At 51.7% G+C, this 18948-nt stretch overlaps 1 protein-coding gene across 2 annotated transcripts in view; it reads left to right on the top strand.

The window, feature by feature from the left end:
• LOC144731528 (NXPE family member 3-like) overlaps positions 1-3466 on the top strand; it is a 37936-nt gene extending 34470 nt beyond the window's left edge. For both annotated transcript variants that reach the window (XM_078612652.1, XM_078612653.1), the window contains exon 7: positions 457-3466. In XM_078612652.1, coding sequence (XP_078468778.1) covers positions 457-818 — 362 coding nt within the window. In that variant the 3' untranslated portion in view covers positions 819-3466. The remainder of the gene's footprint in view (positions 1-456) is intronic.
• The last annotated feature ends 15482 nt before the right edge of the window (positions 3467-18948 follow it).

The raw sequence follows: 18948 nt of genomic DNA, 5'->3' as shown, positions 1-18948 counted from the left end.
GATCCCTCTCGTGGAGGTGCTTCCACTAGCGGTGGTGAGAGCGTGCAATTTCAGGGCTGCGCCTTGATATTTTGAACTTAGCCTGGACCTCCCATAACTGGACTCATCTTAATGTGAGCACCCGATGCGGTGTGTAAACAATCAGCATTAGCGTAACGAAGGCACACTGGCGTGGTGCTTACCACAACACTCCATCATCTTGCACCATGCCTACGTCAATAGGTGCTTTATAAGGGTAATTATTTCTATTTATATGGCGCTCCTTTGTCCATCAGCAGTCCAGCCAAGGGAACCGGGACCTCCAATTGCTTCTGTCCCTATGCCGGCACAAGGTGTCCATATGCAGCTCTGGCCTGCCAACAGCACTTTCCCCTACCGTTTATTCGCATTCAGTGGACACCCTTTGTGCTTTGTCTGCTGTGTGCGCGTGTGTTCACCAACCCTTTCCCCCGAAAGGTGGCAAGGACACGGTCGTGGCTTTCACCCTGTGGGCTCACTTCACATCGTACCCCGTGATCATCTACGCGAAACGCATCCGCAACATCCGTGCTTCCATCGTTCGCCTGCTGGCTCGTTCGCCCGAGACCCTGGTCATCATTAAGACGGCCAACACCAGCTACAAGTCGGTCATCGGAAGCGACTGGCTGGCCAAGCAGCTCGACCAAGTCATGCGGCGAATGATGGCGGGTTTGCAAGTCGTCATTGTGGACGTCTGGGACATGACCGCGGCCCACCGTTTCCCAGATAGGATTCACCCACCCGCCCTGATCATCAAGAATGAAATTAACCTTGTCCTGTCGTACTTGTGCCCGAAGTGAGGTCAAGAAAGCTCACCGGTTGTGGGGGGGGGGGTTCTCTTTGTGGATCTTCACATCCGCGGCTCCTCCTCAACGAGGCGTAAAAACTCCACTCCTCCGATTAGCACGGTTGGCCACGTACGATGCGAAAGAAGTTCAACATTTCTATACAAAATGAAGATAGATGGAACCCATGGAGGAGAGAAGCTTTTAGCTGTATGACTTCCCAAATCGACTAAATATTCGTGGACTTTATCGGTTGTCGCAAACTATGGGGGCAACGATCATATTGGAATTCGAAAAAACGACGTCGATTTCGACCAGACGACAATATTACAAAAATGCGTAACCGGTCGGGCTGCCGCGAGAATCCATCCATCGCCAACCGCAAACTCACGATTTGCATATGGTTTTGCGGTCGTGCTGTTCATATGTACGTTGAACTTCTTCCGCACTGCACGTAGCCAAGCTGTACTAAACAAAGAGGCGTGCTGTGCGGCTTTCCATTGCGTTTTCGGGTTGTGCTACCCGCGTGTCGTCACGACGTGAAGCTCCCAACACGTGGAGTGAATCACCTTGCACAATGGCACACGCAGGACAACTAGAAACACACATCGGAGAGCTCGAATGCTTTATTTGGTTGGCTGGTTACTTGGAAGCTTTAAAATAATGTTTATTTTTTAACTCAGGGTTTTTTCTTTTCTAAAGCATTGCTCTTGTTTGTCAAATCCATAGGTTTACTATTGTTATTATTTAACAGACTGTGTACAGAATCTGTAAACACTGCTTTCCCATATTCTGGAATGTGTTTCACACATGTCAATATTCTCTTCATGAGAGCATCTGCAATGCTGTCGCGTCGGGTTTTATTTCAAGATGCTTGAGCTATACTCAAGATCCCGTGGAGATTTGCTCCAATAACCAAAAATATGAGCACACAGCCCTTGAGCGTGGGTGTGTCCACAGTTTAATAATGTCTTTTACACTGGATTGATGAAAATAATAATTCTGACATTTATAATGCTCATAATATGTAACAGATGTCAATTACTGTGAATCCGAGGCATGGAACCAAAGATTAATGTCACTTCGTAGCCATGTAATAGAGTTACTGTAGGCCTTTAAGTGTCTTTGAAAAGTTGGTGTAGATTAAATGGTGCGAATTTAATCGACCTCTGTGGTGGAGACTCGTGGCGGACGCTACTGGGCAGCTGGAGGCAGTCGCCCTCCAACAACGGAGGACAGAAGAGCGATGCTCGTAACAACGATTGGAGAGCCGGGCGGATAAAACGCAGCAAGTTGGCACAGCGGGGAGCAAAGTCAACTTACAACACCTGAGTTTGCGCCGTTGCCAGTGAGCCTTCCACACCTTTTATGGCCTCAAATGGCACGTATAATTGCGCACTTTCTTGGAAACCCATGACATTGTGTTTTATTCTTGTTAATTGGTAACAAGAGTGGCAGGCGGTATTGGAAACTTTTTCTGGGACTCGCTTAGGTCGACTCGGCCGTAAATGGGCTTCTGAAGGGGTGTGTGTCATCATAGCGTAACCAGGGCCGTCGCGTCGAGCCAGGTGGGCCCCACCATCAACAACAACAACAACCGCCATTCGCCACTAAGTGGCGGTGACGTCACCACGACGCTTGTGCCAGGCCAAATGCACCTTGAGGCCACGTGAAGTGTCGAACGTCCGCTGGCAGGAGGTCACGGGGCAGACCCAGGTGCCACGGGTCGACTGATGTGTGACGCACGAAGTTCACTACCAAATGCAACAACTTATGCAACACCAGCACTCAGCCTTCCTCTTCCTGCTGTAACTCTGCCTTGTACACTCCTAAGACGATACGGGGAAACGCCGCGTTCCAACGATGGAGGCTCCATTCACGCACCATCTGCATTCACAATCATACAAACGTGTTCCCAAGTCCTCGCACGCACCAATTCGCACTCCAAGAGCCCCAGTTTTTATTATTTACCCGGCAAAGCCCATTGGGGTGTGAGAATAGGTTTTCCCCTTTTTTCTGGCAACAAAACAGGTGTTAAGATGTTAAGACAACAAAATGAAACCTTTTACAAGGAATCGTGTCTGCATTAACCGCAATATTTGTGGCCAGAATGCAAAAAAAAACCATACTCTGATAGTATATGCATTGTTCTTGAAACTGATTGGTCCACACCAGAGACAGCATTATTTCATTCCAGAGTGAACGTTTGCAGACTGCCAAGATATATTGTAACGTCAGGCAGCTGTCCAAGGCACCCCACACTACAGCAAACAAAAAATTATGCAATTTCACCTATAACGAGGCAATAAACACACCCGTGACAATAAGCACGGCAAAGCAAATTTTGTTGAGTACAAAGGTCATCATAGCAACTTATTTATGAAACCCTGTGCTGGCTTTGATGAAAATTGTATATGGGAGTTGATCGAATCCGATATGGGCCGTCGTCTATACTAAATGGTGACACAAAAGTATGTCTACACTTTCAAAACGTTTTTATTTTTTACAAATTGTAGTTGTACTAAAAATGTTTTTAAAATGGTTTTAACCTTCATATCTGTACACCACTTGATTATATGTGCTTGTACGTGTACAAGGGATTGTATTTATAGGGATTTGGTGAATGGGATTTGGAGGTTACATAAAGGTGTGGATTGAATGTGGACCGTATTACGTTGTATTGATGTACAGTACTTCATATTTGTCTAACAAACCACACCGGTTTTTCACCACAGAAAAGTACTATCAGCAAATCTTTTAGAGTCCTCGCCATCCTTTTATCGTGGAACTCCGTGGTAAAAGGATGTCGAGTATGTACAGACACTGATGATTTCATGAAATAATAATTTAATACAGAAATATAGATTTTTTAATATATCTGAATTACAATAATTTAATCTTAATTTAGGAGCTTTCGTGACTGCAGGAATTATTCTTTGGTTTTTTTTCGGTTAAGTCACGTCTAAAAATAAAATAAAATAATAAATTAAAATAACATATTACGACGTTTCGATTGCAACACAAGCAATCATCATCAGGTATAAAAGAAATAGCAACAAAAATCTAACTAGAAAACTATAGACAGACATACAAGCAGACAGACATCACAACGGCACACAGAGAGAGGACACAAATCGGCACAAAGAGAGGGGTCGTTTCTGTGACGGTCCCTTAAATATAGAGAGGGGGGGCGGGGACGGAGAGAGGGAGGGGGCAGAGAGAATTAGCATATCAATGAGTGTACGGCAACGTACTGCTGTTGCAAGTAAGATGACAATGTGGAACGGGCACGCAAAATTGAAAACGGGCACGCAAAATTGAAAATTAGGAGACAGGCACACGAAAATTAAATAACCTAGCAAAATATCGAAATGTGATGTAATACAACACAGAGAGTCGGTTAACACACAATTAACGCATAGCCTGGTTGATTACGTGTTTCAAAATTTGCTAAGTTAGAATTTAAGTGTGAAAATTCCAAAGAAAGGACACAGGCAGAGAGAACAAATAGTCAGAAAGAAAAAGGATAAGCTTAAAACTTCCCCGTAGAAGTGGTTCAATCTTAATTTAGGAGCTTTCGTGACTGCAGGAATTATTCTTTGGTTTTTTTCGGTTAAGTCACGTCTAAAAATAAAATAATAATAATTCCTGCAGTCACGAAAGCTCCTAAATTAAGATTGAACCACTTCTACGGGGAAGTTTTAAGCTTATCCTTTTTCTTTCTGACTATTTGTTCTCTCTGCCTGTGTCCTTTCTTTGGAATTTTCACACTTAAAATTCTAACTTAGCAAATTTTGAAACACGTAATCAACCAGGCTATGCGTTAATTGTGTGTTAACCGACTCTCTGTGTTGTATTACATCACATTTCGATATTTTGCTAGGTTATTTAATTTTCGTGTGCCTGTCTCCTAATTTTCAATTTTGCGTGCCCGTTTTCAATTTTGCGTGCCCGTTCCACATTGTCATCTTACTTGCAACAGCAGTACGTTGCCGTACACTCATTGATATGCTAATTCTCTCTGCCCCCTCCCTCTCTCCGTCCCCGCCCCCCCTCTCTATATTTAAGGGACCGTCACAGAAACGACCCCTCTCTTTGTGCCGATTTGTGTCCTCTCTCTGTGTGCCGTTGTGATGTCTGTCTGCTTGTATGTCTGTCTATAGTTTTCTAGTTAGATTTTTGTTGCTATTTCTTTTATACCTGATGATGATTGCTTGTGTTGCAATCGAAACGTCGTAATATGTTATTTTAATTTATTATTTTATTTTTAGACGTGACTTAACCGAAAAAAACCATACAATAATTTAATCTATAAAAGTATGAGCAAGAGCAAAACAGACTACGCAATCGTTTGTGCAGTAAACACCTGGGCGCCTCGGGGAGACGGACGCACAAACAAGACTCCTCGTACAAGAGGATGAAACTAAACTTCAGGAAACACACCGGAGGAGGCTGCATGCTCTATCCACTGTGACTGTACGGTCGAGCTGAATGAACACGCGACCTTTCTCTCTGTTGAGTTGGAAGTGTAATGACGACTTGGACGCACTTGTCTTCAGATGGTTTCTTTATTTAGGAGCCACGTGCTCACACTCAATGAGGCGGAGATTCTACCGCAACAGCCCCGAGTCTCCCGCGCATCTCCCTTTTATACGGTCCGAGGCTACGCCCCAATTCCCGAACCTTCTCACTGGTTCTAGACGCTTGCTTCATCAGCTCTCTACGGTCTTTTCCCGTGACCTGGCCACGCTCCTATTCCCGATCATTCCCGCAGCCACCAGTCCACTCGTACTGCAGGCTGACTCCCCTGTCATTACCTCCTGTGGCCACTAGTCCACTCACACCGCAGGCTGAATCCCCTGTCATTACCTCCCGTGGCAACTAGTCCACTCACACCAAAGGTTGACTCCCCTGTCATTACCTCCCGTGGCCACTAGTTCACTCACACCGTAGATTGACTCTACTGTCATTACAGAAGGAACATGAGAAGGCATGTCACAACTTTAATTTATAACAAGTTACTTGTTTATTTTCAGTTTTGCTGCAGTTGTCCATGGCGCGACGCACGTATTTTCAGTTTTTATTGGAAAGAACAGGAGACGGAACCCATCCAAACTTGCTTTTTTTCGTTTCCTGTATGTGCTGGTCCATTACAGACAGAGATACACGAACAAGCATAACATGATACAGATAAAAGACAAAGATTGGGGAAGCTGTGGCAGTGAGGTTAGCACACTGCCCTTCATAATCTCACCACCATCACCCAACCCCGCGTTCATTCTCGACCATGCCAACATGAGCGAGTGGCAAGGCACCATATCAACCGGTGCTGGTATCTCCACAACTACTTAACCAACTCGTACTAACCAGTAGGGTGGTGAAGTATGGTCATCAAACCATGACGATCGACATTCACCGCTAAAAACAGGTCGCAGGTGAGAAAAGAAGGGGTTAAGACACCGTCAATTATATAATTCCCTATACCGGTGGTTCTCAACCGCAGGCAAGTGGCAATGTCCCAAGGGTGGATGTTTTTTGTTCGAATTTGAAAACAAAAACTGGCTTTTCTTGATAAGGGGCCGTCCATAAATGACGCCACACACCTGGGGGGGGGGGGTCAGACATTTGTGACATCACATCAAAATGCGCAACTTTAAATAAATATAGAATTGTTATAACAACACTGTTATAACACCACTCCTACAATATCAGAGTGCAGCGCCACATTAAATAGCACTACAATGACAATAGTTTAAAGCGATTTGAAGCATGTTTTATTTCAAAATGGAAATATGGTTTTTGGGGAGGGCAGAGCTTTGTGACGTCATATTTGAGGGGGGAGGTCAAAAATCGCGTGACGTAATTTATGGACGGCCCCTAACTTTAGTTGCCAGCCCCCTGGGCTAGGCAGAAAAGATGAGTTTGAAGGGAGGAATGGAAGCAGGTTAGTGCTCCAGGCTCGCAAGAATTGCCAGACAGCAAGCTACTTGTACACAAACACAGCAGCAGGTATTGAGCAGGTGACAACACACATTCTGACTTGAAAAAAAATAGGTGATGGATTAAACTGCGTCTATTTAGTGTAACTGCTGCCGCAACCATCTGAGGACCCAATCAAACCCATCACCTTGCCATACATAGCAGGGGTTACCAAAAATATTTCCGAAAATTTTGAACAAACACAAGATCCAGGTTCGCTTCCACACAGTATACAAAATCCGTGATTTGATCCCATCTGTGAAGGATGTGATTCCTGACATGCAATACCCTGGTGTCTACAAACTAAGTTGTGGTTTTATAACAAGTTACTTGTTTATTTTCAGTTTTTCTGCAGTCGTCCACGGCGCGACGCACGGATTTTCAATTTTTGTCAGAAAGAACTTGAGACGGAACCCGTCCAAACTTTATTGTTTTCGTTTCAAACTAGGAAGTGGCAAAGTCACGTAGGTTAACCTACGAAAAGAGCAAAGAGTATGGATCCTTGCAGTCACGGAAGCTTCAAATCTAGAATTTTAACCTTAATTTTTCTGACGCTGGTAACCTTTTTGATAATGTATTGCGACTCACCCCTGCTCATGCAAATTTCTACACCCCTGTCCAAAAATTTTACGAATTGAGTTTTCAGCCAATCCAGGAAAGTAGTGTTCTGAAACAACTGTCCGACCTCAAAGGGTCCTCCTCTACCGGAGCAGATAATATTCCCGTCTTTGCTCTACTAACTGTTGGTCACCTAATATACAAACCTACAGCCCATATTTTAAACCTGTCCATCAAAGAAGCATCAGTTCCTCTAGAATAGAAACTTTCCTGTGTTCGTCCACTTCACAAAGGGGGCCCTAAAGATGATTCAAATAACTACCGACCTATCTCAATTTTGTCCCCGTTGATATGAAATTTTTTTTTAATTATTGAACTACCAAATTAGCAGTTTCCTGTCTGCCAGCAATCTATTACATCTTAAACAATCTGGGTTCTGAAAAATATGCAGCACCACATCTGCCGCATTAGACTCTCTGAATCACATTTACAGTAGCCTTGATAATAAGCAGTACTGCACCTGTCTTTTTCTTGACTTGTCCAAAGCTTTTGATACAGTAGACCACAACACCCTGCTTAGTAAACTAAGTTGCCTCGTTTTTTCCGAAAACGCAGTAAAATGGTAAAAATAATTACCTCTTCTCTCACACCCAAACTGTATTCACAGATGGTTGGAGGTCAAACAGTGTTGAGATAACACAACTGGTTCCACAGGGTTCCATCCCTGGCCCCCTCTTGTTCTCTCTTTATGTCAATCACTTGGGCACTGACCTCGATCATTCCAGGGTAAATCTTTTTGCAGATAACACGATACTGATTACTGCTGGCTGCTCTCCAGATGACGTGATTGCTGAGCTCCAGGGTGATTTCAACAAACTACAACATCAGCTAGTTGCTCTTAAACTAGTCCTGAAAACCTCCAAAACCAAGGTGCTATGCTTTTCACCAGGACCAAAGCAGGAAGTTATTTTTCCCCAATTACATTCCTTAAATAATTATCAAATAGAGCAAGTCAAAATCAAAAAGTATCTTGGGGTCATCCTGGAATCAAAACTGAATTTTGAAGGTCACATTGATTATATTGGTAAAAAGACAAAACTACAAATTGGTTTTCTGTATCGACACAAGCATTGCTTCCCCCCTGTGTTCCGTTTGGAATTGATAAAAGCTACCATACTGCCTCTACTTGATTACTGTGACATCGTGTATAAATCAGCCTCAAGTACTGTACTGAAGAAGCTTGACTCAATTTATCACTCGGCCTTAAGATGTGCATTCAACTGCCCAAATAGGACTCACCACTGTGATCTCGACATTGGGTGAAACTTAATATCTCTTAATGTTCGACGGCTTGTGCACCAGATCTTATTTATTCACGATGTACTTACAAAAAGAATCCGCATATTACCTGCTGGATCTCCTCTATGTTTAAAAGAACAAATTTGACCTAAGGTCTTCACTAATTTACCAGCTTCACATTCCCTATTGCCGTGCAAATTTTGGAGGAAGGGCCTTTGCGATTGATGCCCCCAGGATCTGGAATGCTATTGCTAATAAACTGCAACTTGAATCACTACCTATGAGATTTTTATTCAAAACTGCTCTAGAGGAGTTGTACACCCCTAGCTGCCACTGGTATTCAGTGGCCTAAAATAAAAGAAAATGTTTCGCTCCGGATGACCGCTGCAAAGTATAATCTGTGTTTTGATCTAGTGTGCTGATCTTAAGGTGCATTGAACATTTTGATACTCCGACTGATGCTCCTGCTGTTGTAGAGAGACTCATGCAGCCAGCCATGGCTGCAGGGTTTTGTGGTACATGTTGTTTATGTTGCTTATTGTGAAAATTCGGTCACAGTTCCTATGATCACTGTTACATTGCTTTTATGGCTTTATTTTGGTGATTTCGAAAACTTTTTTGGTTTGGCCATGTTTGTTTGTTGTAGTACGGAGTTAGACTGATGACTTTAATCTAAGTTGTCTTGTGGTTGTTTAGTTTGCATCCCACTGGGATTTTTGCACACCGCGTTGGTGTAAGGTGCTTTTGCTGCAATATTTTGCCGTCTTTTCTTGGATTTTATGTTTGCACATGGTCACAGTCACTTTAAGATGTTTTCTTGTTCATGTTTTTGTTTGTTGCGGTTGCGCCCGATTCAAGAGCCGAATGGCTCACAGGGCTATACCAAATAAATTAAACTGAAAACTGTATGTGTGATGCCGCCGCCACGAAGCCGTTCGGCAGGCGCCCAAACCCCCGACTTCGCCACCACCAAGCAACGGAGCCAACCCCGCGTCCCCCTCACCTCACCTCACACGAACACACCCGCACGCATTCCCCCCCCCCCATAGAGCTCCGAGGGGAGGTCACCTGGCCGACCGGTTTTTATCCGAGAAACCCTTATCGGGGTTAACTCTCACGGTTTCCGGCGATCAGGGAATTGGACGACCTCCCCCGTGCTACGTTGCGCCGCGGCGCTGCGACCAGCCGTAATATGGTGTGGTCGCGGCATGGGGCATTCGGCCACCGCGGTTGAGGTGCATTTTCCCCCCACACACACCCCCACGGGTCGACGGGGCAAGCAGGGGAGGGACGGGACAGCACGAATAGCGGGACCGCAGGAGCTGTTGCGCATAGTCATGGAGGGTTGGGATAATTACGCTTGAGCGCGCAGGCACCATTGTTAGGGGAGTTAAAGGATAAGGCTATTAGTATAAATAATTGGGAGAGGGGAGGCGCGCGAGGAGCCATGCACAGCTTCCCACGACGGGCCTTTGTGATGGACACCGCCGCATGAACCTCGATGATGGGGGCCTGCGTGAGAAAAGGATTGATTGGAATTTGCGCCGTGCAGGTCGCTCATTGATTAGCGGAACAAAGGCACCGCGGAGCTGCCTGGCCCGGGCGAGGGGGGCGCGTGCCATTGTTTGGAGTTCACGCCGCGCGGACAAAGGATTAATTAGCATAGCGAAGGCGCACGGTGCGTGGGAAGGGGGTAGGGGTCCGGGAATCAGGATAAATGGGAAGCGCAAAGGGGAAATCGGACGTTCTCTCCAGGCCAGCGGACCCGCAGCAGCTCCAGCCAGCGACCCGGACGTCCGTGCGACGTGTCGAGGTGCGCTGTTAGCACCGGGAGCAGCGAACCACCGCGGGCACCAAACAGTGAGTGGGGAGGTGAAGTAGGGTAGCGTAAGCCGATAAATAGGGAATAGGTACAGGTTTGGGTGGAATAGGCCAGCCTCGTCGACTCACTGAGTCAACATCAATTCGCAGGTAGCATATAATAAATCATTAATAGCGAAGCGTGGTCTCGCGTGATCTTGTTGAGCAGTGTGTCGCGTGGGGAGCTGCGTGTGTGTGCGTGCGACCACCCCGTGTGCGATACAGGTGCGCGATCATAACGCGAGTAGAGTTGGAGTGCGCGGAGCGGTGTGTGTGTGTGGGCGTGCGTACGTTCGCTCCGTGTGGGTTGCAGGCGCGCGATTAGGACAGGGAGGTATCGTAGTAGGGAGGGGCAGAATACTACTCGGTAATTAGCCATGCCGGCTACGCGGACCCGCGGGGGAGGGGAATCCTCGGGCGATGGTTCCCACGCCACGGGTGAGGAACATAGCAGCGGGGGGGCGATTGATGATGCTAGCCCGGCCGTTAGCATTATCGAGGGAGGGATCTCGGGGGCTAGCGACCCCCACATATTGGTGTCAGAAACGGGACGATCCCCCGCACCCCCAAGGGAAAGAGGCCCCCCAACCCAGATTAAAATCAAATGCACATTTACGGGCAAAGGAATTCCATCATGGAAATCGTTTGCCCGCAGCATCAGAGGGGCTAAAAAAGTTAATGGGTGGTCAGATGAGGAGGCGTTGCAGCAGTTAGAGTTACATTTAGATGGGCGAGCAGCTGACTTTGTGGAAGCTTTGCCCGCAAGCGCACAAACTCAGTGGGAAATAGTAATGTGCGAACTCGAACGGCGCTTCGGCGCCTATGACGAGGAGGATGCGCAGGCGGCCTTAGAGGCACGCCGTCGTCAACCCGGCGAGGATCTGCGAGATTACGCCGAGGATGTACGCATGTTGACCCAGCTCGCGTACCCAGAGTACGAGGCCAAAATAATTGAGGGCCTCGCCGCCGGTAAAATCCAACGATATTTGGCACGCACCCCGTGGTGGCAGCCAAATGTAGACGGTGCACGCCTCTCCTTTAACACCCTCGTCGAGCGCGCGCGCAAATGCGAGAAACTCTCGGGTGAGCGCGCGCAGCCTCGAGGGAGGGGACGAGAGTGCGCCGTGGCGAGCCTACTCTCCGACGAGGAGGAAGAGATCGCCATCGCAGTAAGGGGACGGGCAAGGGAGCCCCAGAGACCCAGCGAGACCACCCCAGGGTGGGTAGCCGGGTTACAGACCGGCATGGGAGATATTGCTGGCCGGGTAGACCAAATGGACGGTAAGATAACCCATGTAGGTGAGAGGGTAACCCACGTAGGTGAGAATATGACCAAACTGCAATCCTCCGTTGAGACCATCCGATCCGAAATGGGGGACCTACGCGCCACGGTAGGGGGGTTATCTGGAAGGGTGGCCCGACTAGAGGCGGAGGGTGGACAGCGGCGTAATGGGGGGGGAGGGAGTGGGCAGGGGGCCCACTACGGAGCCGCCCCCCCTCCTCGGGCATGTTATATGTGCGATCGCCGAGGGCATTTAGTGAGAGATTGTCCTGAAATCACCCGAGCTAGGCAGATGCGGGGGTTAAACTCCAACGCCCCCTAGAAAGCGGACCAACTAGGGGTGCAATCGACGCGGTCCCGATACAAATAGACGATAATGAGAATAATGGCGAGCGAGTGATCTCCACACAGGTTCCAACAACAACGCCCACGGAAACGGTGACTCCTGGCGACTGGCTACGGGAGCTGGTGGCGGGGATCACGGGGGCCACGTCGCTGGTGGAAGGGGAGGTAAACGGAGTGCGTACCCGAATTCTGCTGGACACGGGGGCGGTGGCCTCGCTCGTGAGCGCAGCGCACTGCAGCGCGATCGGGGTCGACGTGCGTCACCTGCAGGCCCCGGACCGCGCGCTGCACACGGCGAGCGGAGCCGGAATGGGGCTGCTGGGGAGAGCCACCCTAGAGGTCCGCATAGGCAGTCAGGTGTGCACCCAGGAGTTCTACGTGTCGAGTGCGTTGTGTCACGAGTGTATCGCAGGTACCGACCTCTTAGAACGGCTGGGACTCAACGTGCAACCCCGCCAGCGATGCGCCACCATGGAGAGCAACGGCGAGCGGATACCGTTCCTGGGACGAGAACCAACGCGCCCCCGCTTCGCACCTGTGGCCGCTATCCTGGCGACGGCAGTCACCATCGGCCCGCTCACCGAGATGCTGGTGCCGGTGGCAACATCCCCCACCGACCCCGCGCTCCGACCATCAGGAGAGGTAATGCTAACTCCTCACCCGGAGTTGGCAAAACGGTATGGGGTCGTGGGATCCGCCACGTTGGTAAACGCAGATGGGGACCGATTGTTTATGCGGATGTTTAACCCCCACAGTACCCCAGCGACACTGCGGCGGCGCACCCCGATAGCCACCGTACACCCCCTGCACGCACGCCACTCTAACGACTCGGTGTTCGCACTCTGGGCTGAGGACCCCGGGCGTCCTGAGGGTGACCAGGACCTGGCCTGGCGAGTCGGCCCGACTCCCCGAGCCGAGGTCGTTCCCCTGCTCGACGCGTTACATGTACCATGGGCGGATTTACCTAAGGGAGAGGCCGATCGGCTGCGCGAGTTACTGCGGGAGTATGCCGACGTATTCAGTGAACACGACTCGGACGTGGGTCGGACCGATCTTGTTAAGCACCAAATTGACACCGGTGCAGCCCGACCCATCAAACTCCCTGCGTACCGAGTGGGCGCACCCGAACGCGCCCAAATCAAAGAGGCAGTTGGGGACATGCTTCGCGATAACATAATTCAGCCCTCGGCGAGCCCCTGGTCAGCCCCAGTGGTACTAGTGACGAAAAAGGATGGGTCAACCCGGTTCTGCGTCGATTACCGTAAACTAAATGCAGTCACGCTCGGCGATGCCTTCCCCATACCCCGCATCGACGACACCTTCGACAGCCTCGCTGGAGCGCGATATTTTTCCACCCTCGATCTCGCGTCCGGGTACTGGCAGGTGGAGATGGCGGAGGAGGATCGGCCGAAAACCGCATTCACCACCCCGATGGGGCTATTCGAGTTTCGAGTACTCCCGTTCGGACTCACCAATGCGCCCGCGACGTTCCAGCGGCTGATGGAGTTGGTGATGCGGGGCTTGCAATGGGAACAGTGCCTGATTTACTTGGACGATGTGATAGTGTTCAGTAGATCTTTGTCTGAGCATTGGTCCAGGCTTCGAGAGGTGTTCCAGCGACTGCGAGCGGCTCATCTCAAGCTCAAGCCACGTAAGTGTTACATCGCACAACGCGAGGTGGGGTACCTCGGGCATCGCGTCAGCGAGGCAGGTGTGCACACCGATCCGGAGAAGGTACGCGCCGTAGTGGAGTGGCCACGGCCAAGGAATCTGACGGAGATCAGATCATTTTTGGGGCTCGCCACCTATTATCGCCGATTTGTAAAGGGATTCAGCGAGATTGCACGCCCCCTCACCCAACTCACCTCCCCTAAGCACCCCTACCAGTGGACGGGGGCCTGCCAGACGGCCTTCACCACTCTCAAAGACCACCTCACCCACGCCCCCACCCTCGCTTTCCCCGATTTTACCACCGATTTTATTTTGGACACCGACGCCTGCAGCAGCGGGCTGGGCGCGGTGTTGTCACAGGTACAGGATGGGACGGAACGAGTCATCGCGTACGCCAGCCGTACCTTGAGTGGGGCCGAGCTTAACTATTGCGTGACCCGCCAAGAGTTGTACGCCGTGATTTTCGCATGTAAGCAGTTCCGGCCGTATTTGTACGGCAGGAAATGTCGCGTACGCACTGACCATTATGCTCTGCAGTTCCTTCTTACATTCAAGGAGCCGCGGGGGCAGATGGCCCGGTGGTTGGCGCAGTTGCAGGAGTACAACCTGCAAATCGAGTATCGGGCTGGCCGGACGCATGCAAACGCGGACGCCTTGTCGAGGCGACCCACGGTGGACACCGAGACAAGGGCGGAGGAGGCCTGCCCGTGCTTCACGGGGGGACGCTGCCGGCAGGCAACGGACCCCCGAGCGGCCGCGGCCACTGACCCCCCCCCAGCGAGAGAGAGTGCAGTGTGCGCCACAGAGACCCTCGCAGGTGGCACCGATGATCCCGTCGACCGCACGGCAAGCGCGGGACCCGCGGCTCGGGACCCGATCGGACGGATCCAGGAGGACGTCGGCTGCGCCTTCCCGGGCCTGAACGACGAGCAGCTGAGACAGACCCAGCAGCGAGATCCCGATCTGGCGGCAGTGGAGGCGGCACTGCGGGAGGAAAAGAGCGCCCTACCAGGACCCTGGAGCGGTTTGTATGCCCGGTTGTGTGTGCAGAACGGAGTGGTACGGGAGTTAACCGAGGCCGGCCAGCCGGGGTGCATCTGTGTTCCTGCCCAGGTGCGACCCCAGCTGCTTCGGCTGGTGCATGACCACCCACTCGGGGGCCACGATGGGGAACGACGCACTCGAGAGACCCTGCGTCGCCAGTATCTCTGGCCCAAATTGGCACAAGACGTGGCGGCCTGGGTACAGGGCTGCCGCGCCTGTCAGCAGTGCGGGCCGAAACCGGCACGATACCAGGTACCCCTAAGGCCGTTCCGCGTCAGCCGCACGAATCAGCTGGTCGGGATTGACCTACAGGGGCCATTCCCGCGATCCCATCGAGGCAACCGATATATCCTTGTCGCAGTAGAGTATTTCACCCGCTACCCCGTGGCAGTGGCCATCCCTGATAAAACGGCCTTGGTGGTGGCCCGGGCATTCGTGGAACACTACGTACTTAAGCACGGGATCCCAGAACGAGTCCTCACCGACCAGGGTAGCGAGTTCGAGGCCGAGTTGTTCCAGGCACTGTGCCGAGAGTTCGGAATCCAGAAGGACCGAACCACAGCGTACCACCCCCAAGCGAACGGTATGGTGGAGCGCATGAATCAGACCCTAGCGGGGAAACTCAAACGTATGGCGGCCGCAAATCAACGGGATTGGGACGAACACCTCCCCTACGCCCTTTTCGCCTACGCCACCACCGTACACACGTCGACGGGACAAACCCCGTTTTTAATGATGTTCGGCCGTGAGTCTCGTTTACCCGCAGATCTGCTATTCGGCGTCCCTTCCCCCCAGCCGGAGGAGGGAAGCCGCCCCGTGGAACACCTGTTGGAGACCCTGCGAGAAGCCCGAGGCCGAGCATACCCGCAAGGGGAAGCCGCGCATCGGCGGCAGGAACAGGGCACCCGACCCCGCATGGAACCCCCCTTATTCCTGACAGGTGCTAAGGTGTGGCTACACACCCCTCGCGTCGGGGCCGGGCAGGTGGGGAAACTGACGACCTACTGGCGGGGACCCTGGACCGTGGTGCGGCAGATATCCCCCTGGACGGTACTAATCTATGGCGGGGAGAGGGATCGAGAGACGGTGGTCAACGTCCGCCGCTTAAAACCGTGGAAAGCGGCCCCGGCGAGAGAGGACCCCGTCACCCGAAGGCCCCGAAATCCCGGAGTACCCGCACCCCTCGTGTTGGGGGGCCTCGCACACTACATGGGCCCCGCCGGGCCCCCGAGACGCCCCGATCCAGTCCGGAGAAGACGCGGACGACGGCCACTAAACCCTTCCGCTGCTGAGTTTGTGCCCCAGCCCACAGGTGCCGGAGGACGGGGAGAGCCGCTGGAGTGGAGGAGGAGACCGCCGCAGGAGCTACAGAGGACGGAACCACCCGCCCCGAGGCCAGCCACCAGGTCCGGACGGATCCCCCGGACCCCGCAACGTTTCCTCGTGGGCGCGGCCCAAGCGAGGTGCTCCAGTCAACCCGGGACGGGGACTGGCACCTCGGGGGGCTATGTGATGCCGCCGCCACGAAGCCGTTCGGCAGGCGCCCAAACCCCCGACTTCGCCACCACCAAGCAACGGAGCCAACCCCGCGTCCCCCTCACCTCACCTCACACGAACACACCCGCACGCATTCCCCCCCCCCCATAGAGCTCCGAGGGGAGGTCACCTGGCCGACCGGTTTTTATCCGAGAAACCCTTATCGGGGTTAACTCTCACGGTTTCCGGCGATCAGGGAATTGGACGACCTCCCCCGTGCTACGTTGCGCCGCGGCGCTGCGACCAGCCGTAATATGGTGTGGTCGCGGCATGGGGCATTCGGCCACCGCGGTTGAGGTGCATTTTCCCCCCACACACACCCCCACGGGTCGACGGGGCAAGCAGGGGAGGGACGGGACAGCACGAATAGCGGGACCGCAGGAGCTGTTGCGCATAGTCATGGAGGGTTGGGATAATTACGCTTGAGCGCGCAGGCACCATTGTTAGGGGAGTTAAAGGATAAGGCTATTAGTATAAATAATTGGGAGAGGGGAGGCGCGCGAGGAGCCATGCACAGCTTCCCACGACGGGCCTTTGTGATGGACACCGCCGCATGAACCTCGATGATGGGGGCCTGCGTGAGAAAAGGATTGATTGGAATTTGCGCCGTGCAGGTCGCTCATTGATTAGCGGAACAAAGGCACCGCGGAGCTGCCTGGCCCGGGCGAGGGGGGCGCGTGCCATTGTTTGGAGTTCACGCCGCGCGGACAAAGGATTAATTAGCATAGCGAAGGCGCACGGTGCGTGGGAAGGGGGTAGGGGTCCGGGAATCAGGATAAATGGGAAGCGCAAAGGGGAAATCGGACGTTCTCTCCAGGCCAGCGGACCCGCAGCAGCTCCAGCCAGCGACCCGGACGTCCGTGCGACGTGTCGAGGTGCGCTGTTAGCACCGGGAGCAGCGAACCACCGCGGGCACCAAACAGTGAGTGGGGAGGTGAAGTAGGGTAGCGTAAGCCGATAAATAGGGAATAGGTACAGGTTTGGGTGGAATAGGCCAGCCTCGTCGACTCACTGAGTCAACATCAATTCGCAGGTAGCATATAATAAATCATTAATAGCGAAGCGTGGTCTCGCGTGATCTTGTTGAGCAGTGTGTCGCGTGGGGAGCTGCGTGTGTGTGCGTGCGACCACCCCGTGTGCGATACAGGTGCGCGATCATAACGCGAGTAGAGTTGGAGTGCGCGGAGCGGTGTGTGTGTGTGGGCGTGCGTACGTTCGCTCCGTGTGGGTTGCAGGCGCGCGATTAGGACAGGGAGGTATCGTAGTAGGGAGGGGCAGAATACTACTCGGTAATTAGCCATGCCGGCTACGCGGACCCGCGGGGGAGGGGAATCCTCGGGCGATGGTTCCCACGCCACGGGTGAGGAACATAGCAGCGGGGGGGCGATTGATGATGCTAGCCCGGCCGTTAGCATTATCGAGGGAGGGATCTCGGGGGCTAGCGACCCCCACATATGTGCTGTTCCATTACAGACAGAGATACACGAACAAGCATAACATGATACAGATAGAAGACAAAGATTGGGGAAGCTGTGGTGGTGAGGTTAGCACACTGCACTTCATAACCTCACCACCATCACCCAACCCCGCGTTCATTCCCGACCATGCCAACATGAGCGAGTGGCAAGGCACCATCTCAACCGGTGCTGGTATCTCCACCCTACTTAACCAACTCGTACTAACCAGTAGGGTGGTGAAGTATGGTCATCAAACCATGACGATCGACATTCACCGCTAAACACAGGCTGCAGGTGAGAAAAGAGGGATTTAAGATCCCGCCAATTATGCAATTCCCTATACCGGTGATTCTCAACTGCAGGCTCGAAGCAATGTCCCAAGGGTGGATGTTTTTTTTCGAATTTGAAAAAGAAAAACTGGCTTTTCTTGATATCCCTTACCAACATGACTACTCATCCGAATGGCTCATCCCTTACAAACATGGCTAATCATCCGATTGGCTCATCCCTTACCAACATGCCTACTCATCAGATTGACTCACCCCTTACCAATATGGCTACTTATCCGATTGGCTCATCCCTTACCAACATGGCTACTCATCCGATTGGCTCATCCCTTACCAACATGGCTACTCATCCGATTGGCTCATCCCTTACCAACATGGCTACTCATCTGATTGGCTCACCCCTTACCAACATGGCTACTCATCCGATTGGCTCATCCCTTACCAACATGGCTACTCATCCGATTGGCTCATCCCTTACAAACATGACTACTCATCCGATTGGCTCACCTCTTACCAACATGGTTACTCATCCGATTGGTCCACCCCTTACAAACATGACTACTCATCCGATTGGCTCATCCCTTACAAACATGGCTACTCTTCCGATTGACTCACCCCTTACCAACATGGCTACTCATCCGATTGGCTCATCCCTTACAAACATGGCTACTCATCCGATTGGCTCATCCCTTACAAACATGGCTACTCTTCCGATTGACTCACCCCTTACCAACATGGCTACTCATCCGATTGGCTCATCCCTTACAAACATGACTACTCATCCGATTGGCTCACCCCTTACCAACATGACTACTCATCCGATTGGC

This window comes from Lampetra planeri, chromosome 39, assembly GCF_965212315.1.
Source record: "Lampetra planeri chromosome 39, kcLamPlan1.2.h2, whole genome shotgun sequence".
NCBI lineage: Eukaryota > Metazoa > Chordata > Hyperoartia > Petromyzontiformes > Petromyzontidae > Lampetra > Lampetra planeri.
The sequence above is the reverse complement of the archived record's forward strand: the minus strand, read 5'-3'. Positions and strand labels throughout refer to the sequence as shown.